At 41.1% G+C, this 17,025-nt stretch overlaps 2 protein-coding genes across 4 annotated transcripts in view; both read right to left on the bottom strand.

Annotated features, from left to right (window-relative positions):
- Nucleotides 1-2,842: 2,842 nt before the first annotated feature.
- On the bottom strand, nt 2,843-8,666 carry rbm39b (RNA binding motif protein 39b). Of its 3 annotated transcripts, none has more exons than XM_012863721.3 (15): nt 8,533-8,666; nt 7,765-7,822; nt 6,253-6,302; nt 5,854-6,051; nt 5,666-5,719; nt 5,414-5,531; nt 5,169-5,321; nt 4,888-5,025; nt 4,736-4,801; nt 4,455-4,659; nt 4,277-4,363; nt 4,107-4,200; nt 3,726-3,831; nt 3,518-3,596; nt 2,843-3,438 (listed from the first exon to the last, which is right to left on the bottom strand). In XM_012863721.3, the coding sequence occupies exons 2-15, from the start codon at nt 7,813-7,815 to the stop codon at nt 3,338-3,340; spliced, it is 1,500 nt and encodes a 499-aa protein (XP_012719175.1). In that variant the 5' UTR covers nt 7,816-7,822; nt 8,533-8,666; the 3' UTR covers nt 2,843-3,337. The 3 variants fall into 3 exon arrangements, with proteins under 3 accessions (XP_012719175.1, XP_012719167.1, XP_021172824.1); XM_012863713.3 differs by having other exon boundaries at nt 8,395-8,612; XM_021317149.2 differs by lacking the exon at nt 8,533-8,666 and adding an exon at nt 8,259-8,351.
- Nucleotides 8,667-11,202: 2,536 nt separating this feature from the next.
- The window catches only part of slc12a5b (solute carrier family 12 member 5b), a 45,745-nt gene continuing 39,922 nt past the window's right edge, over nt 11,203-17,025 (bottom strand). The window contains exon 26 of the mRNA XM_036138925.1: nt 11,203-12,647. Coding sequence (XP_035994818.1) covers nt 11,301-12,647 — 1,347 coding nt within the window. The 3' untranslated portion in view covers nt 11,203-11,300. The remainder of the gene's footprint in view (nt 12,648-17,025) is intronic.

Here is a 17,025-nt window from a genome sequence, read left to right as displayed (position 1 = left end):
TTGTTTTTTTTTTTAAGAAAAGACCTGTTAACCTTGTACAAGGTGTCAAGCCAGCAGTCTTACTTGTAATTGAGTTAAATAATACACTGAACAATAACGAGCACATTGAAAAGTTGATTAGTTTTGAGAGACTGTTCCTACTTTTTATAAAGTTGGAAACATTGACCACATATCTGGTTAAAATTTGGTTTGCTTAAGATCTGGTTTGCTTTGTGGTGTCTGCGCTTGTTGCTGGCGTTTGATTCAAGGCTTTTTGGTATTGAATAAAATAGCTTTATAAAAAGATTAACTTATTTTGAACTATGGGAACAGTAAGTTGTATTTGTTAAGCATAGCTTGTATATTAGAAAAGCACTTAAAAGTATTATTGAATTAAAGATTCAAGAATAGAAACGAGCTTGAAAAATTAAAAAACGTCTGCAAGGGCAGCCTGCCCGGGAGTTTGAGATTTGATGCACTTGTTTTTTAGGAATGTCATCCAGGACCAGAAAGGCCAGTTTTACACAACGGTGGTCCAGATTCCTGCTAATACCTTTTTTAATATATACTGCTCAAAAAAATAAAATACAGGGAACACTAAAATAACATGTCCTAGATCTGAATGAACGAAATATTCTCATTAAATACTTTGTTCTTTACATAGTTGAATCAGTACTGACAACAAATTCCCTAAAATTATCAATGGAAATCAAATTTATTAACCCATGGAGGTCTGGAGTTGGAGCCACACTCATAATCAATGTGGAAAAATACTACAGGCAGATCCAACCTTGACGTAATGTCCTTAAAACAGTTCAAAATGAGGCTCTAGTGTGTGTGTGTGTGTGTGTGTGTGTGTGTGTGTGTGTGTGTGTGTGTGTGTGTGTGTGTGTGTGTGTGTGTGTGTGGCCTCCATGTGCCTCTATGACCTCCCTACGACTGGGCATGCTCCTGATGAGGTGGCGGATGGTCTCCTGAGGGATCTCCTCCCAGACCTGGACTAACACATCCATCAACTCCTGGACTGTCTGTGGTGCAATGTGGCGTTGGTGGATGGAACAAGACATGATGTCCCAGATGTGATCAATTGGATTCAGGTCGGGGGAACAGGCGGGCCGGTCCATAGAATCAGTGCCGACACACTCCAGCCACATGAGGTCTAGCACTGTCTTTCATTAGGAGGACCGGTCATGGTGGAGGATGTTGAAGGCAGCAGAATGTTCTTCACAGCGTCTCCAGACTATGTCACATGTGCTCAGTGTGAACCTGCTTTCATCTGAAGATCACAGGGCGCCAATGCAGAATTTACCAATCTTGGTGTTCTATAGCAAATGCCAAACATCCTGCACGGTGTTGGGCTGTAAGTGTAACCCACACCTGTGGAGGTCAGGCCTTCATGGAGTCTCGTTTCTGATCATTTGAGCAGACACATGCACATTTGTGGCCTGCTGGAGGTCATTTTGCATCGCTCCTCATGTTCCTCCTTGCACAAAGGTGGAGGTAGCGGCCCTGCTGCAGGGTTGTTGCACCCCTACAACCTCCTCCATGTCTCCTGAGCCGTGCTCTGGACACTAAGCTGACTGTCGCATTGATGTGCCATCCTGGATCAGCTGCACAACCTGAGCCACTTGTGTGGGTTGTACGATTTTTTTGGTCCCAGTTTGGAAACGTGTAGCTGTTCCAGAGCCCAAAACACTCCTGCCTCAAGGTTTTTGATATCAGACCAGTCGTCCTGATTTCTTTAGTTCTGAAATGTTTTGAGAAACTGTTGGAAAGGGTTCCTACAGATAACAGAATCTTCTGGATCCTAAACATCCGGCTTACAGAGCTAAACGAGGTGTAGAAGATGCCTCTGTTTATTGTACCGTCTAAACATCTGGAGCTCAGCAAGACACATGCAACGATGTTGATTTCTCATCTGCCTTTAATACGGTTTAACCACACTTTGATAAAACTATTGGATAATTTTAATTTAGATTGTAGCCTACCTGGCTGGATTCTGAGTTGTTTTTAAACAGGACTTGAAAAAACTGACCGTTTTAACCTGCGTAACTGAGATGACTACTTGCAGGTGACCCAGCTACTATCAGGCATAAGATCCTTGTTTAAAAGATTTCATATCATGGTCCCATCAGTCTTTTAGAGCTTTATGCCCAAATATAAGGGCATGATAGATTTTAGATGAAAGTTGTGATTGCTGATACGTCTTTTGTCTGTAAAAAGGCAAATATTCAACCAGAACTGTGACATGCATATATCATAAATACATTCAATCTATTCTGACTTCCTTGATGTGCTGATATGGAAATGTTAGTGTAAGAGAAAAATTAAGCGTAAGCAGTAAAATGATGAACCAACTGAAAAACAGCCTGACTGACCTGTATAACCACTACACTGAGAAAAAAAAAAAAATCCAATTCCTTCCTTTCAGTCCATCACTGACTTTTTAGTCTCCAGATCCTGGTTCCCTTGTTTGGAGCAACAGATATAAACATTTTCATTCATTATCCAGTTCCCTCAATTTAGCCAAGAGGAGCTACTGAAACGTTCACCACTCATTTCTTTTAATGCATTTTAGCCACTTGGAGGCTTTTATCTTGTGTGGTGTCTAAAGGAAATATTTGAGTACTTTATATGCTTTTAATGGACATCTGGATTTTCACCCATTGGTTGCAGCTGTTGAATTCAGTGCTACTGAATTTGATGCATTGTTGTGTGTATATATACACACACTTCATCGTGACTTGCTTAAAATAAAAATAAACCAATTACCTATTGAGACAAAAGATCTGAATCTGACATCTTAAATTTAATGACAAACTGTTCAATCAATCCACATTAAAATGACAGACATGGGCCCCAACACTGTTGTTAAGACTTTAATCACAAATTGAACCTGGCATGACAAACTCAAATAGGGACAAAACAAGAATGAACTCTGAGGTTTGCCAGATTTATTGGAAGCCTTCATACAAAAGAAATTATGGCTGTATAAAGTTACAAAGGATTACCATTGACATCAATAAACTTTCAGCATTTTAGGCCTTTGAACCCAACAGTTCTCTGTAACTTCAAGGTAATGGATCTAAAACGGCTGATTTTAACGAGCAGATAAGACGATATTTAAAAATGTACAGACCCAGGATATAGGCGGATTACTTCTCAGTGGTAGTTTACAACTAAATCTGAAAAGTAACTTCAAAAAAGAAAGAAAGAAAAAAAAAAAAAAAACCTTGATAATGTGGGGGGCACTTATCAGTACACAGCCAACTAAATTTCAATGCATCTCCGCTTCAGTGAGATTTTCATGAAACACAAACAAATGTATTTACAGCGACCCTCTGAAAGACGTCTCAGACTATCGACGTGAAGGCATTAGAAGCTGCTTCGCCGTTACTGAATCTGGGAAAAGGTTGTGGTAGGTCGGTAAAGGAACGTAAGCAGCCGTTATCATTTTACCTGCAAGAGAAAGAAAAATGCATCAATCACAGTCGTCACGTTTCCACTCGTAGACACAGTCAGCAGCTAGCCAACGTACCTGCAAACCAGCGTCCATGAAGTGCGTTTACAGTCGCCATTGCTGCGGGTATTGAGGGACACTTCACATACACATTACCCTGTGCGCAAAAAGAGAAGATTGCTTAATATATGCACCAAAGTGTAACGGTCTTTAAACTTTCATAGTCTAGTCATGTGCTCTAGGCCGATACATTTCTGAACTTTGCCAGATGATTACAAAAACGTACCTGGGAGGAGTTCCTGTCGACATAGATGTGAACGACTCCCCCGTGCTTGTTGCATTCATCAATCACATCGTCTTGGATTTCAGAGGCCCAGTTGGGATCATTTTCTCTGTGGAGGACGAGAAATAACTCAATGAACAAGAAACATTCAGGAGCTGAACACGAACCGGAGCAGTTGAGACCATTTTCAACAATATGAGCGAATAATGCCAGCTGGTAATGTTGGTAACCGTAATCTATGGTCTGGCCTGGCTTGTATCGGCAACTATATGCTCCTTGTTGCGCTTAGCATCGTCCCTCTGTTGCTTAAAGTGGCTTCTTACGTACAAGTAACACAGATTGAAACTTGAGAAGGTGTGTGAACCAATGAAAAAGTCGTCTTACGCTTGTGGGTTAAACAGGTTGGAGAGTTGAAGGCAGTGAGTGGCCAGCGGCTGTGAGGGGAGGTTCAAGGCTTGGCTCGGTGCAGGAGTAGGAACTGTGAAAACAATAGAGATCTGTCACTGGGGTTTCAATGGAGTTGGGCGGGGGTTATCCATCACCCTGCCGCTCACCTGCTGGGGCAGGTATGCCCCCAAAAGGTATGGATCCAGTCATCTGCAGAGCCTGCTGTGCAGCAGGGGGGATTTTCAGGCCAGTTCCTGTGGAGGAAGGGGAAATCCACATCAATCAGATTGTGATTGGCTACAAACGAAACAAAAAGTAGTGAGCAGATCTACACTTGAAACGAACCTTCTGCCAGTCGAGCCATGAGCTGCAGACGGCCCGTTGTCCCGAGGTCGATGCCGGTCCTCTCCAGTTCGTCGTTGTCCAGGAAGGAGCTAGCCGTGGAGGAATCTGAGCGCTCTGTCACGTGTCCCACCTTCATGGGACGTCCCGCCAGCTCAAACCCGTTCAGCTGCTCCAACGCCTTCTTCGCACACTCTGCATCTGCAAACTTCAGAGAACGGGGAGATTAAAGACTGAACGCAGCAGAGCGCATCGGTTCCAACACAAAGAAAAGTTTCAGGTACCGATATGAAGCCATATCCTTTGGATCTCCCGGTCTCGCTGTCCATCATGAGTTGGATTCCTTCAATCTATGAAATCAAACCAACCGCCACTAATGAATATCAAAGCTAATGACGTGAACAAACAAGCTTAAAACGTGAATCATATTTCTAACCTTTCCAAAGGGCTCAAAAATCCCCCGCAGCATTTCTTCAGTGATGTTAAAATGCAGCGAACCCACATACAGTCTCATCGGACCTGCGCTGCCCTTCTGCAGGTTATTGGCTGCAGCAGCAGCTCTGTTTTTCTCAGCCTGGAAATAAACGGACAACATTCATTAAACCAGAGAAGAAATTCTACAGACATATTTTCTTAAAAAACGATTAGCCTGAGCCAAAACAACTAAAGGAACATGTTCAACTCTTAAAGCTTTTCCAAACGTTTCGTATATCTGACCTGAGAGGCCTGGACGATGATGGGGACGCCTAGGAGCCTCTGACCAGTTAGTCCGATGGCCAGCGGTACAGAAGACGTCTCCACAAACTCGATGTATGCGATACCCTTTGACCTCCGAGAGTTTCTATCAGAGATGATTCTGACATCTCTGACCTGCAGATAAGCGAGAGAAAAAAAAAGAAGAGATGTAAGCTCATTTTCAAATAAATACTGTCTGGTCAGCATCTACACCTAACAGAGCCGACCTTTCCCACAGCAGAGAAGAAATCCTCCAGGTCACGAGCTCTGATTCTGGCAGCGAGCTGCATGCAGAAAACTGTGCGGGCATCCCTCTCCTCTGGTGTTAGATTGTCAATCGGTTGCCTTTAAAAACAGGAAGAAAATGGTCCGATTTAGTTTGGAAAATTTTAATTTGTGAAAACAGCCACAGCCTGCTCATAAAATATCCGTTTGGAACCAAAAGTCATGAAACAAACTGAAGTGTCGTTTTATCTCACCTAACGGGACTCTTCTCTTTTTTGAAGGGACTCCGACTTCTGGATCGTTTCCGGCTAAAATAAAGAACCAAAAAGTTATTCCTTTTGTTTCGAATGTCATACAGTTACCAGAGAGCAACAAAATGACTAAAGCCAAAACTAAGCACAGAATGGGAATGTGCAACATCAGCAGCTGAGAAGCTACATACATGGGGCTCTTGCGTGCTTTGTAACGGCCGGCCCGATCCCTGCTTCTGGAGGCGCTGCGATGACGCTCCTTGCTGCGGCTGCGTTTTTTATCTCTGCTCCTGCTCCTTTTCTTGCTCTTCTTCCTGTCTCTACTCCTGCTACGGCTTTTCTTCTTCCTTGAGCCCGGACTACGGCTCCTACTCCGACTTCTTCTCTTCCTGAGGTGCGTTACAACCAGGGAAGGAAATTACCACAAGCAGCATTTTGGTAAAATAAACTGTATTAAGATTTAGGTTAGGGTGTGAAATTCAGACATTTTTTGGAGGGGAAAATAAGATATTCTGAAAATGATTCTGTAAATAACACATTAACAGTAGAAAACAGCTCAGAGTACTATTAAGAAAGTCACCAAAACTTACTTCTTGCCGTGTTCATCGTGTCCATTTGCATGATAGGACTTGTTCTCATCCTAAGCAAGGTTTATAGAAGAACATCATGAGGACGTAGATGAAACATTTCAAGTCGTCAAGGTAAAGGGGGTTGGGGGGGTGAGACAAGAGAAAATGCAAAAATATATTCAATTAATAATAATTCATACTTTCTAAAGTCAACTCTGGACAGTTCTTCCACCACCCCAATACCTTCCTTCCCCCCCCCCTCATTACAAGGCTGGTCAGTACTTAATGCTACAATAGAAAGTTAAGGGATGTCCAACACATTAGCAGAGTTCAGGAAGCTTTGATAACTGTCAGGTCCTCTCCACCATCCCCCCCACCCTCTATCAGGTCGTACCAATGCCACTATTTGTGCCTAAACACGTGACCACGCATGGCCCATGGCCACTAAAAGAGATCCTGTGTGGTTGGTGTCAGTCCAGTGATCTTCACCCATTTTCGTTCTTGGACTGTAAGAGCTCGATGCCACCTCTGTCACACATCTTGCCCTGAAGCAAACAGGGATTCACACTTCTTAGTAATACTGACGCCCAAAAAGTAAATAAATAAAAATGATCAAAAGAAGCCACCTTTAACACTAAAATGATCTGTAGATTGCATTAATATTTACAATTGTTTGGACTAATAAAACTACTGAAAATACAAGATTTTCTTAAACAGTAATGCTAGATACGTTGTATTTTACAGCCATTTGACTAAAATGTCAATGTAAGATGTTTTGTGTAGCATGCAATTAAATCAAGATGCTGAAAGAGGCAGTATTCATATTTGCATGAAAAAAAAAAAGACAATCTATCCCGACCAGCAAAACTGGCATAATAATAATAACTTTGTAATAAAAAGGTAACGGGTGCATCAAAAGGCTTTGATATTAAAATGCCCTAGGAAATTCTCCAGCAACAGATACGTGATACAAACAAAAATGTATACATGTTCTTCACAGAGTAAATCGTCTTAGAGCAAAACAGTTACAAATATAAACAATTAAATCCACAATTTTGCAGCTGAAATCCTTCTGGTAAGGACCACACAGTAATAAAAAAAGAGGGGTCAAGAAGCCAATTGTAAATCTGAATACTGCCTCCTTTGCTGGACAGGTAAAGATGGGCTCATCAACCACTGGCATTCACCTTGTTGCAACCGAATTGGGGCTGGATGGTTCTAGGTTGAATCTCTTTTAGTCCTAAAGTGAACCACAGTACATCAGTATATGCGCAATAACTACCTTCCTTTTTTTTCACAGTTCACAGTGGAATCAAAGATGAATTCATGGGAGTAGAGGTGAGATATCATTAGGGAAGTCTATAAAGAGAGATAGATGTGGATTTATTTATATTTCTGTATTGCGTTTGTAAATAACTCAATCACCAGACACAACATTCAAGTGAACTTCTTCATGATAACACAATTTAAGAGCTAAACAATACAGAGGACAACAACAGTTCACAGGCCCCATTTCTTCAACTCTCGACTCACCTTCCTGTATGGAGCTTCCAGCATCGCCTCAACGTCAAATTCATCCGCCATTTCGGACCTGCGGGTTAAACAGAAACAAGAAATAAATTCACTACGGTGAAGGGGAGGGAAATAAAAAACATTAACATCGAGGGGAGGGGGGGGGTACACTGTTTCGACATGATACGCGCTCACTATCAGGTCGAAATCACATTTAGCTTTTCTATTTAAAAAATATTTTCCGATTATTAACCATGTAAGGATGACATCATAAATTTAGGAATGTTAAAAAAAATCGTCCACAAAACACGATTTCAACCCTTACGAATCCCACACGCGACACGAGTTAACGTCGCTGCAGAGCTAATGCTAACTAGCAACGTTCGATGCTAGTTTGCCGTCGCTTCCATTTTAGCAAAGCCACTTCCAAATGGAATTTCGACAAAGAGACCAAAACGACTACGTCAAACCAACACGGAAAACAACCGAGAGTAATAAATAGAATACTCAATTACTTAGACACGGTTACAGGGCCGCAAAAATGCGTCTGGGTGGCTAAAACAGGCGTTTAGTTGAGGGTGCCAAAATGGCCACTCCGAACTCGGAGCGTTTCCGCGGCAGCGAGCTGAATATGGCAAACAATGACGTTACCGTCTGAAATGGAGGATATGCCGTGCCAAAGTCTGAGTATCACGGTTAATATGCTGCTGACGAGAATGGCGTCGACGGTTTTCTCCTTCCTAAACACAGACAGCTACGGCAAAGTTAGACCTTTTGAAGTTATGTAACCTTTTCGTTTTCCGCTACAGCTATTAGGAGCTATTCCAGGCAGGTCGTGGCTTTACGGTCTCCTTCCGTCTCCTTCGTCGTCTTCTTCGAATGTTGCTCCAGCGGGAAAAAAAAGTAACGGTGTTACCGCTGCCTGCTGGTCAAATTCAGCATTTACATTCACATTGGAGAATTAATGTGGCCAAATATTATTTTGGCCAACAGATTTAATAGAAAAAGTTCCAGTATTTCTACAATTTAGGAAATTGATTTAATAAAAAATAATAAAATATTTCCTGCGTTTTCATGTAGTTGGATGGGTATTTTAAAACCTGTTTTTTACATCTAAATATAAATCTAAATGTATATGTAAACAATTGGTACTGTTTATTTACAGTACAAATTAATATTACATATACATTTGCAATACCATATTTTAACTGTAATATGCAATTACCTTCCACTGCACTTTAATTCGAATAGCTTCTGTCCAAACTTTATTTATTCATTTTATAGTAATAGCCATCTGTATATTATGCTCACATTCTGCCTATAGTAATAGCCATCTGTATATATATATATATTCATAGTACATATTCACCTGTAAACTCTGCTATATTAACAACCATCTGTATATTATGCTATTGCACATATCTGTAAAAACTCTATTTATAGTAATATCCACCTGTATATTATATTCAGTACATATCCAGCTATAAATTTAGTTCACAATACTAGTTATCTATATATTATATTTATAGAACAAATCTATCAGTAAAATGTTGTTTATAATAGTAATTATCTCTATATTTATTCAGTACATATCCCTGTCCTGTACTTATGGAACCATTGTATATCTTGCACTTGCTGCTATTGCACTTCTGGTTTGACCTAAACTGCATTTTGTTGTCTTGTAGCTGTACCTGTGTAATAACAATAATGTTGAATCTAATCTAATCTAAATAATGGCCGGGCAATGCTTTGTTCTTTTTTATTGTGAGTTATACATTGCCTTGGAATCATATTTATAACCCACATTTCACATTGTGTACAATTAACACACAAACCTCAGTATGTTCTTAGGGATATTATGTGGTTGACCAACAGTGCAAATAGTGCATGAAGGTGAAGGTATGAGGTATTTTGGCCTACGTTCACAATGCTGTATGTGCAGGAAAATGAACACTGCACGTCACCCATAGCATACGATCTGATAATTAAACTTGGTGGCAGCAGCATTGTGGCGAAGGGATGCTTCTGTTCAGCAGGAAGATGATCTGGGAGGATAGATGGAGCTAGAGCTATACTGGAAGAATTCCTGTTCATGACTTGAGACTGGGGTGAGGGTTTTAACCTACCAGCATGATATCAACTCCAAAATTAAAGCCAGAACCAAAAGCAAAAAAGGGGATTAAATATAAAGCATATTCATGTGTTAAAATGGCCCAGTCACTTTCCAGATCTATATCCAACGGAGAATCTGAGGCAACTGGGAAGGCCAAAAAAAAAAATACATTCACAGATGCTCTCTGTTAAATCTGACCAAACTACAGCTACTTTGCAAATGAGATTTGGTAAACATTTTGGTCTCTTTATGTGCAAAGCTAGGGGAAAACATGTTACAAAGGACATGCAGTAGCAATTGCAGCAAAAGGGCTTTTTACAAAGTGTTGACTCATTGAGCCCAGATTCAAATTCATGTAACACATTTCTGATTCTTATTTATGATGAATAATTAATAAAAACATGTACCATTTTACTTACACCTCCCAATCATGCACTACTTTGAGATGGTTTGTCTCCTAAAATCCTAACAAAATGTGGAAGTTTGCAGTTGTTTAATAAGAAAAAAAGAAACATTTAAGAGTTTAATAATAATAATAATAATAATAATAATAATAATAATAATAATAATAATAATAATAATAATAATAATAATAATAATAATAATAATACTAATAGAATTGACTTGAACTTCTTGGTAGCCATGATATGGTTGCTTTCCACTAATATACATTACTTCTGTATACAATAGTGTCTGCACATTTCTATGCATGTCCTGTCGTCCTGTCGAGTTTTATTTGTCCGATTGCAAACTAAGCATTAAAAAAACCTCTCCAGCGGTCCTGGACTCAATGTGGTGTGGGTTGACAAGGTGTGTATTGGTTCCGACAATACACCAATACACATTGTGTTTTATTTTGAACTTCCACTTTTAGTAATATTAAAATTCAGATGATTTTGCTTATTTAATTTCATTCTTTTTTTAATTGAAATAGTTGCTTTTCATATATGAAACCAAGCCCATATAACTCAATGATTCTCACAAACTTTAAATAAAATAAGAATTGAGTATTGTGTTTCTTGTGTAGTGTTATTGCTCTTCTGTAACTTTGGGCTTTGCAATGAGATGACTTGCCCTTTTCTTCCACCCTTTTTCAAAATAGTTCTCAATTTTGGACATGGAAATGAAAACGACTATTGTGACCTACAAGCCTGAACACAGCCGTAAAGAAAAGAATGATGAAACATCCCCTTAAAATACTTAATTACATTTTTAATTAATAATAATAAAAATGACAACAATAGTAATCAGAGTTTTTGACTGTAAGCAGCAGCTCACCCCTCTGTTTTTGCAGAGCTTAAAATTATGGACAAAATTGCAAAAATCTACAAAAAAAGAGAGAGATTTCATCAAGATTTTTACAGTGCAATGGATATAAACACGTATTTAACAGTTGGTGAATCACACAGCACCAACACAACTTCAATCAGTTCAAAAGACCAAGTTAGGCCACATTATTGTCCCCTAATTGGATGAAAACTCTTTGATGCTGAGCATCTGGAGAATCCTCTGCAGTCATTTTATAGTTGTGTTTAAGCGGTGCATCGTAATCTGGGGGAACTTCAAAAAACAGCACATCATCAAAACAGAACCCATCGGAAGGAGATGCAAAGTAAGGTAGCTTCAACACATAACCTGTCAGGATCCCCCCCAGTGCGGACAGTCCTATTGTGGAAAACACTGCAGCAACTTGGAAGAGAGCCTGCTCCCGCGCGGTCCTTCCCAAACCCTGTTGTAAACCTGGAATCAGCGTCTTTAGCTCCTGCAGCTTTGGGTCCCCCTCCGCTGGAGCTCTGTGAGCAAAGATCTCATACAAACTGGGGCCGTAAACCTCCTCGTCCGCGATCAGAATGGCGCATATCCCCGCTGCGCATGAAATAAGTCCCGTTAGTCCGTGCAGGTTGTGTATGCCGCACTGATCTTGGATCCTGCAGCGTTGTGCTAAAAATGGACTCAGGTACTTGTAGCCCAGCATGCAGGCCGTGCCGCCCATCATGCCCAGCACGTACGCAGCCGCAGGTGATATCATCATATCCACAGATGCCCCGACGGTTACTCCTCCAGCAAGAGTCACGTTCTGGATATCCGCCATGGTGAACTTTCCCTTTTTGTTCAGCATCGCAGACAGAGCGAACGCGGTGAGCGTGGAGGCGCTGAGGCCGATGAAGGTGTGAAGGATGGCCCTGTGCTGGTCGTCTCCTTTGTGGGTCAGTGCTGAGTTGAACGAGGGCCAGAACACCCAGAGGAACAAGGTGCCCATCACAGACAGGATGTCAGAGTGGTAACTGGTGTTCTCCTTAACGTGGCCCTCGTTTAAACCCGGCCTGTACAGCACAAACGTCACGCCCAGTCCAAAATAACAGGCAAAGAGATGGATGAGAATGGACCCTCCTGCATCGTTGATCCGCAGATACTTCAGAACGACCCACTCTGTGACCGCGAACGCCGGCACCTCAAACAGAGCCATGACCAGCAGCTGCAGCGGGCTGGTCTTCCCCAGCACCGCTCCGAAAGAGATGAGGACCACCGCACAGGCAAACTCTGCATTTATCAGATTGATGACTCCGATGTGGATCTTCCCGTTGTGGTAGAACTGGAAGTAGCCCTGCACCAGGATGGCCCACTGGATGGCAAAGGTAGCGGTCAGGAAGTTAAAAACCATCCCACCAAAGCCGTAGAGTCGGAAAAAAGCCAGCAAGCATCCGAAGCCAAGGAATATCATGACCTGTATGTCAGCGAAGAAGGGGTAGTCCTTGTACACGGCGTTGTGCATGGGATTTGTTTGATTGGTCTGAAAACGGGCATCGGCGTGCTCGTCATAGGTCACGAAGGCATAGTAAATGACAACAAAAATCACCTGGAAGACGAACAGGAAGCCAGGTAGCTTCACTTGAAGGTTGGTCGACCGCTTCTTCATCCTGGCAGCTCTCTGGAGCTAATGACAGGAGCCTCTTTCTGCAGCTCGGACTATCTCTGTTTAGATAAGATACGTAGGTCAAAGACATTAGTCAACCCTGCTCCACTTAGACAATAACGGCACTGTTTTTTTTTTTTTCTCTCCACCTGAAGAATGGAGCGCTGCGGACTTTGTCTGTTGTAATAAACTGTTCTGAAATGTCAGCAGTTTTTTTTTTGAAGGCTTTTATTTACCAGTACGTTTATCTCTGAATTCCTGTTTCAAGCAAAATATGGTCAAGTGGGCATAAAACAAGTATGTATCTGAATGATAGAACCTATAATCTGATCATCAAAAATGTGTCACGTAAAAAAAAAAGAAAAGAAAAAGTAATACTCTTAAACCTTAAAACATCTGTTTTACAGCAGGAGTCAGATGTTTGTAGTCTTTGTTCCCAGTAACAGAGTCTATGATCATCTTCTCTTTCTGCGTAACTCTGTGGGAGATGTTCAAGGAAGCTTATCACTACAAATGGGCCGTTACTTTGCAGTTGACGTGCTCCTGCTTTTTAGATTTGTTCCTACAAAGAAACTGGCATACTGGGAATCCTTTTGTTACAAGAAAGGTTGACCAAGTGTGTAGCAGCACTTAAAAGTCAAGGTGAAATATGAACAGATTTTTCTGTTTCGGATATACAGTGCCTGGAAATGGTTTTCACATCCCTTGAACTGTTTCCATTTATTTCATGGTATAACAGCAAACTGCAAAGTAGGTTATCGGGGATTTTTGTGTCAGACCTACTCCCGGTGGTGCATAATTGTTAGGTATAAAGAACTTATTCATGCTTTTACAAATAAAATAAAAAACGTTTGTTGTGCACTTGATTTCAGTCGACCCAAGTCAATATGTTGAAGAACCCTCCATGTTGCGCTTCATGTCAGTTTGAGTACTGTGTCTCTACCGGCTTTGCATGTTTGAAGACTGAAAATTGTATCCATTGTTGAATAGCCCATAAGTTTCCGTCTAAAACATTACAGTGTAGCTCTGGCTGGTCGTTCATATTGTCCTGCAGGAAGATAAACCTTCAAACAGGTTTTTCTCATGGTCTGGTCCATTTTTAGCCTCATTCATCTTCCCACCAACTCTGACAATCTTTACTGTCTCTACTGAGGAAAAGCATCTCCACAGCATAATGCTGCCACTGCCGTGATCCACCATGAGGACTGTGTGTTCAGAGAGATATGCAGTGTTTGCGTTCTGCTCACATTGCAAGTTGCAGGTAGGGCAAAAGGTAACCCCGGTCTTAAAGGGGACAAATATTGCTTTTCAGTTGTTGTTTTTTTTCCACATTTGAATCAATCAGTTGTGGTTTATATAAAGTGGAACTGAAATGCTTACGTCTCAATTCTTCACTAATTTACCCCCATGCTCCTCATTTTTCTCCAATGTGTCTGGCAGCAACTTGTTTTGGTGCTGTCTCTTTAAGAGAGAAATAGGGCGCGCTGGGGGAGCAGTGGGTAGCGCGACCCATGTAAGGAGGCCTTAGTCCTCGACGAGGTCGATCCGGGTTCGACTCCGACCCGTGGTCCTTTGTCGCATGTCTCTCCCCCTCTTCCACCCCCTTCCTGTCAGCCTACTGTGCTAAAAAGTGAGCTACTAGAGCCGCGAAAAATCCCCCCCCCCCCAAAAAAAGGAGTAATAAGCGAAATCTCATTATTTTAGATAGAAAGAACTAAAGAAATGGTGACGTGCAGAACTAAAGGTATCTCTTTAGGTGAAACATGATATGACGTCACACATCTCTCTGTGTTGTTCTCCAGTCTCTTGTCTACATAAAATGCTATCGTCACGTTCAATTGCGGACGACCAGGACCCGTTATTATTACCACAAAAAACAAAGAAGTTGTCAAAACGAGGGTTAACATTGGCCTCGCGTTTCCAAGGTTGAGAGCATTTCGAGAGCAGAAGCAGCTCCAGTTTGACTCGGAGCTAGCTTTTCTTCTCCAGACAGGTGAGTAGCAGCATGAAGTCAAACGTTTGTTTTTGTTGCTGTTACGGTCTTGTTAGACCTGTGTTGCTCTGTTGATTCGATTCAATGTATTGCTAAAATTGTGACGTGTGGGCTGAGTGTTGGAGTTTGACCAGCACTGGGCCAGGCGTTACTGGTAGTTGATGTGCAGAGGGACAGAGAAACGAATAAACAATGACTTATCCAATTGTAGTTTCAGCATTCCTTCAGCTTGGACTACAAAATCACTCAGAGAAATAAATCGGTGGAATGCTGAGACTGGTAAGCCAGAAGTCCATGATTTTGTTTAGCACCTCTGCAGCAAATACTGTGACGTAATTGGTCAAAAACATAATAGAAAACAGAAAAAAAACGAACGGCTGGAAAAATACGACCAAAAAGTAATATAACAAAATCTTTGCAGGGACAGACTGCATTGAAATGTTCTGCACTCCTAGAGAAACCCAGCACTCAACTAAACATATTTGAGGGCTAAAAAAGTGGATCTTGCCTGATATCTTATCAGACCATAGCACCTTTATCCACATGTTCGCAGTGTCCCCCCACAAGCCTTGTGATAAACTGCAAACAAGACCTATTATGACTTTCTAACAAAAAGCTTTTCTTATTGCCACTTCTTCACAAGGGCCAGATTTGTGGAGTGCACAACTAATAGTTGTTCTGAGAACAAATTCTCCCACTTTCACCATGGATTTCTGTAGCTCTCCAGTTACCGTGGGCCTTTTGAAAGGCTTCTGCGATTAATGTTCTCTTTGCTTGGCCTGTTGGGTGGGCAGCCGTGTCTTGGTAGGTTTGTAGTTGTTTCATTCTCTTTCCATTTTCAGGTGATGGATTGAACGCAGCCATGCAGGATTTTGAAAGCTTGGGTTATTGTTTTATGACCTAGCCGTGCTTTAAACCTTTCCACAACTTCACCCCTGACCTGTCTGCTGTTTTCCTTGATCTTCATGTTTGTCCAATAACGTTCGCTAACCACTGAGGCCATCACAGAACAGCTGTACTTGGATTAAATTAAACACAGGTGCTCTCTGTGCTTAGATGACTGCTGAAGGCAGTCGGATGCACTGGACTTTATTTAGGGGTATAAGAGGGGCTGAATATAAATACACACCATACTTTCAGATTCCGCTCTCCTGGAGCTAAGGTCTGCATGTGAACAAAAAACAGTGCAAATCAAAGCAGCTCTGTCCTGTACCATGGCTATCTTTTTTACTCTATACAGGGTCAAAGGTAGCTGGGACTGCAAGTTCAGGGAAAGAGTAATTCATTTCTTTCATATTAAATCTGCAAAACTGTAAAAAATATACTTAAGTAACTAAAGTTATCCTGCTCCCTATTTGCCAAGTTTTTTGCAAAGAAAACTAAATGAAAAGCTTGAAAAAAAGTCAATTGCATAGTTAATTTAAGACACAGCGTCAGTAGAAACAGCTTCCTGTTGACTGAAAAATGTTAAACAAACAGCCAAAAGAAAAGACAACACGCTATTATAATCTTTTGTTGATTTTATTTAGATTTGTTGCATTTTCTGCAGACACGAAATGGTTCGTTTAAACCATCGTCTGTTTCTAAAATCAAAATATGTATCGGGTCATAAGATAAAATGTGTAATAGTTTTAAACACATTCCTAGCTTAAATCTGTTAACAACAATAATACATGTTATGTCTACACCTACAGCCACAGACCTTCTCATAAATGTCGCTCCTATTCTGTCTTAAGATACTGTTGTCAGTGAAACTAGTGACGGCTTTAAACAAACTCAGCAAGCACACTCTGCAAGGAGGAGTTTAAAAACAGCGACCACTTCTGCAAACAAGGAACCAGTAACTTTCATCCGGAAAAGCAGCACCCAGGATGTGCCACTGCTCCCAGCTCCTATCAGTACAATAAAGCAAACACTTCTCAGCATAGAGATTTATCAGTAAAACAACATATTAGTGTATAAAGGATGAGGTAAGGTTTTGCAAACTGTTCGCTACAGCATCAAAAACATGCGTGTATATAAATGAATGGGATTGAAAATACTTGATAAATGTAAAAAAAAAAAAAAAAAAAAAAAGGAGAGAGAGAGAGGGGGGGGGGGGGTAATAATAGACCAAGGGGGGAGAAAGTGGACTGTCTTGTGCTTTCTACACAAACCATAATTACAAGGATCCTTCTCCATAAAGATAACTTGCACATGTTCTGAGGTGTGGAAACACACTGATAAAGTCAGGCGACACTTAGGAGTAAAAATGCTGATCAC

This window comes from Fundulus heteroclitus, chromosome 1, assembly GCF_011125445.2.
Source record: "Fundulus heteroclitus isolate FHET01 chromosome 1, MU-UCD_Fhet_4.1, whole genome shotgun sequence".
Lineage (NCBI taxonomy): Eukaryota > Metazoa > Chordata > Actinopteri > Cyprinodontiformes > Fundulidae > Fundulus > Fundulus heteroclitus.
This window is presented reverse-complemented; position numbering and strand designations above follow the sequence as displayed.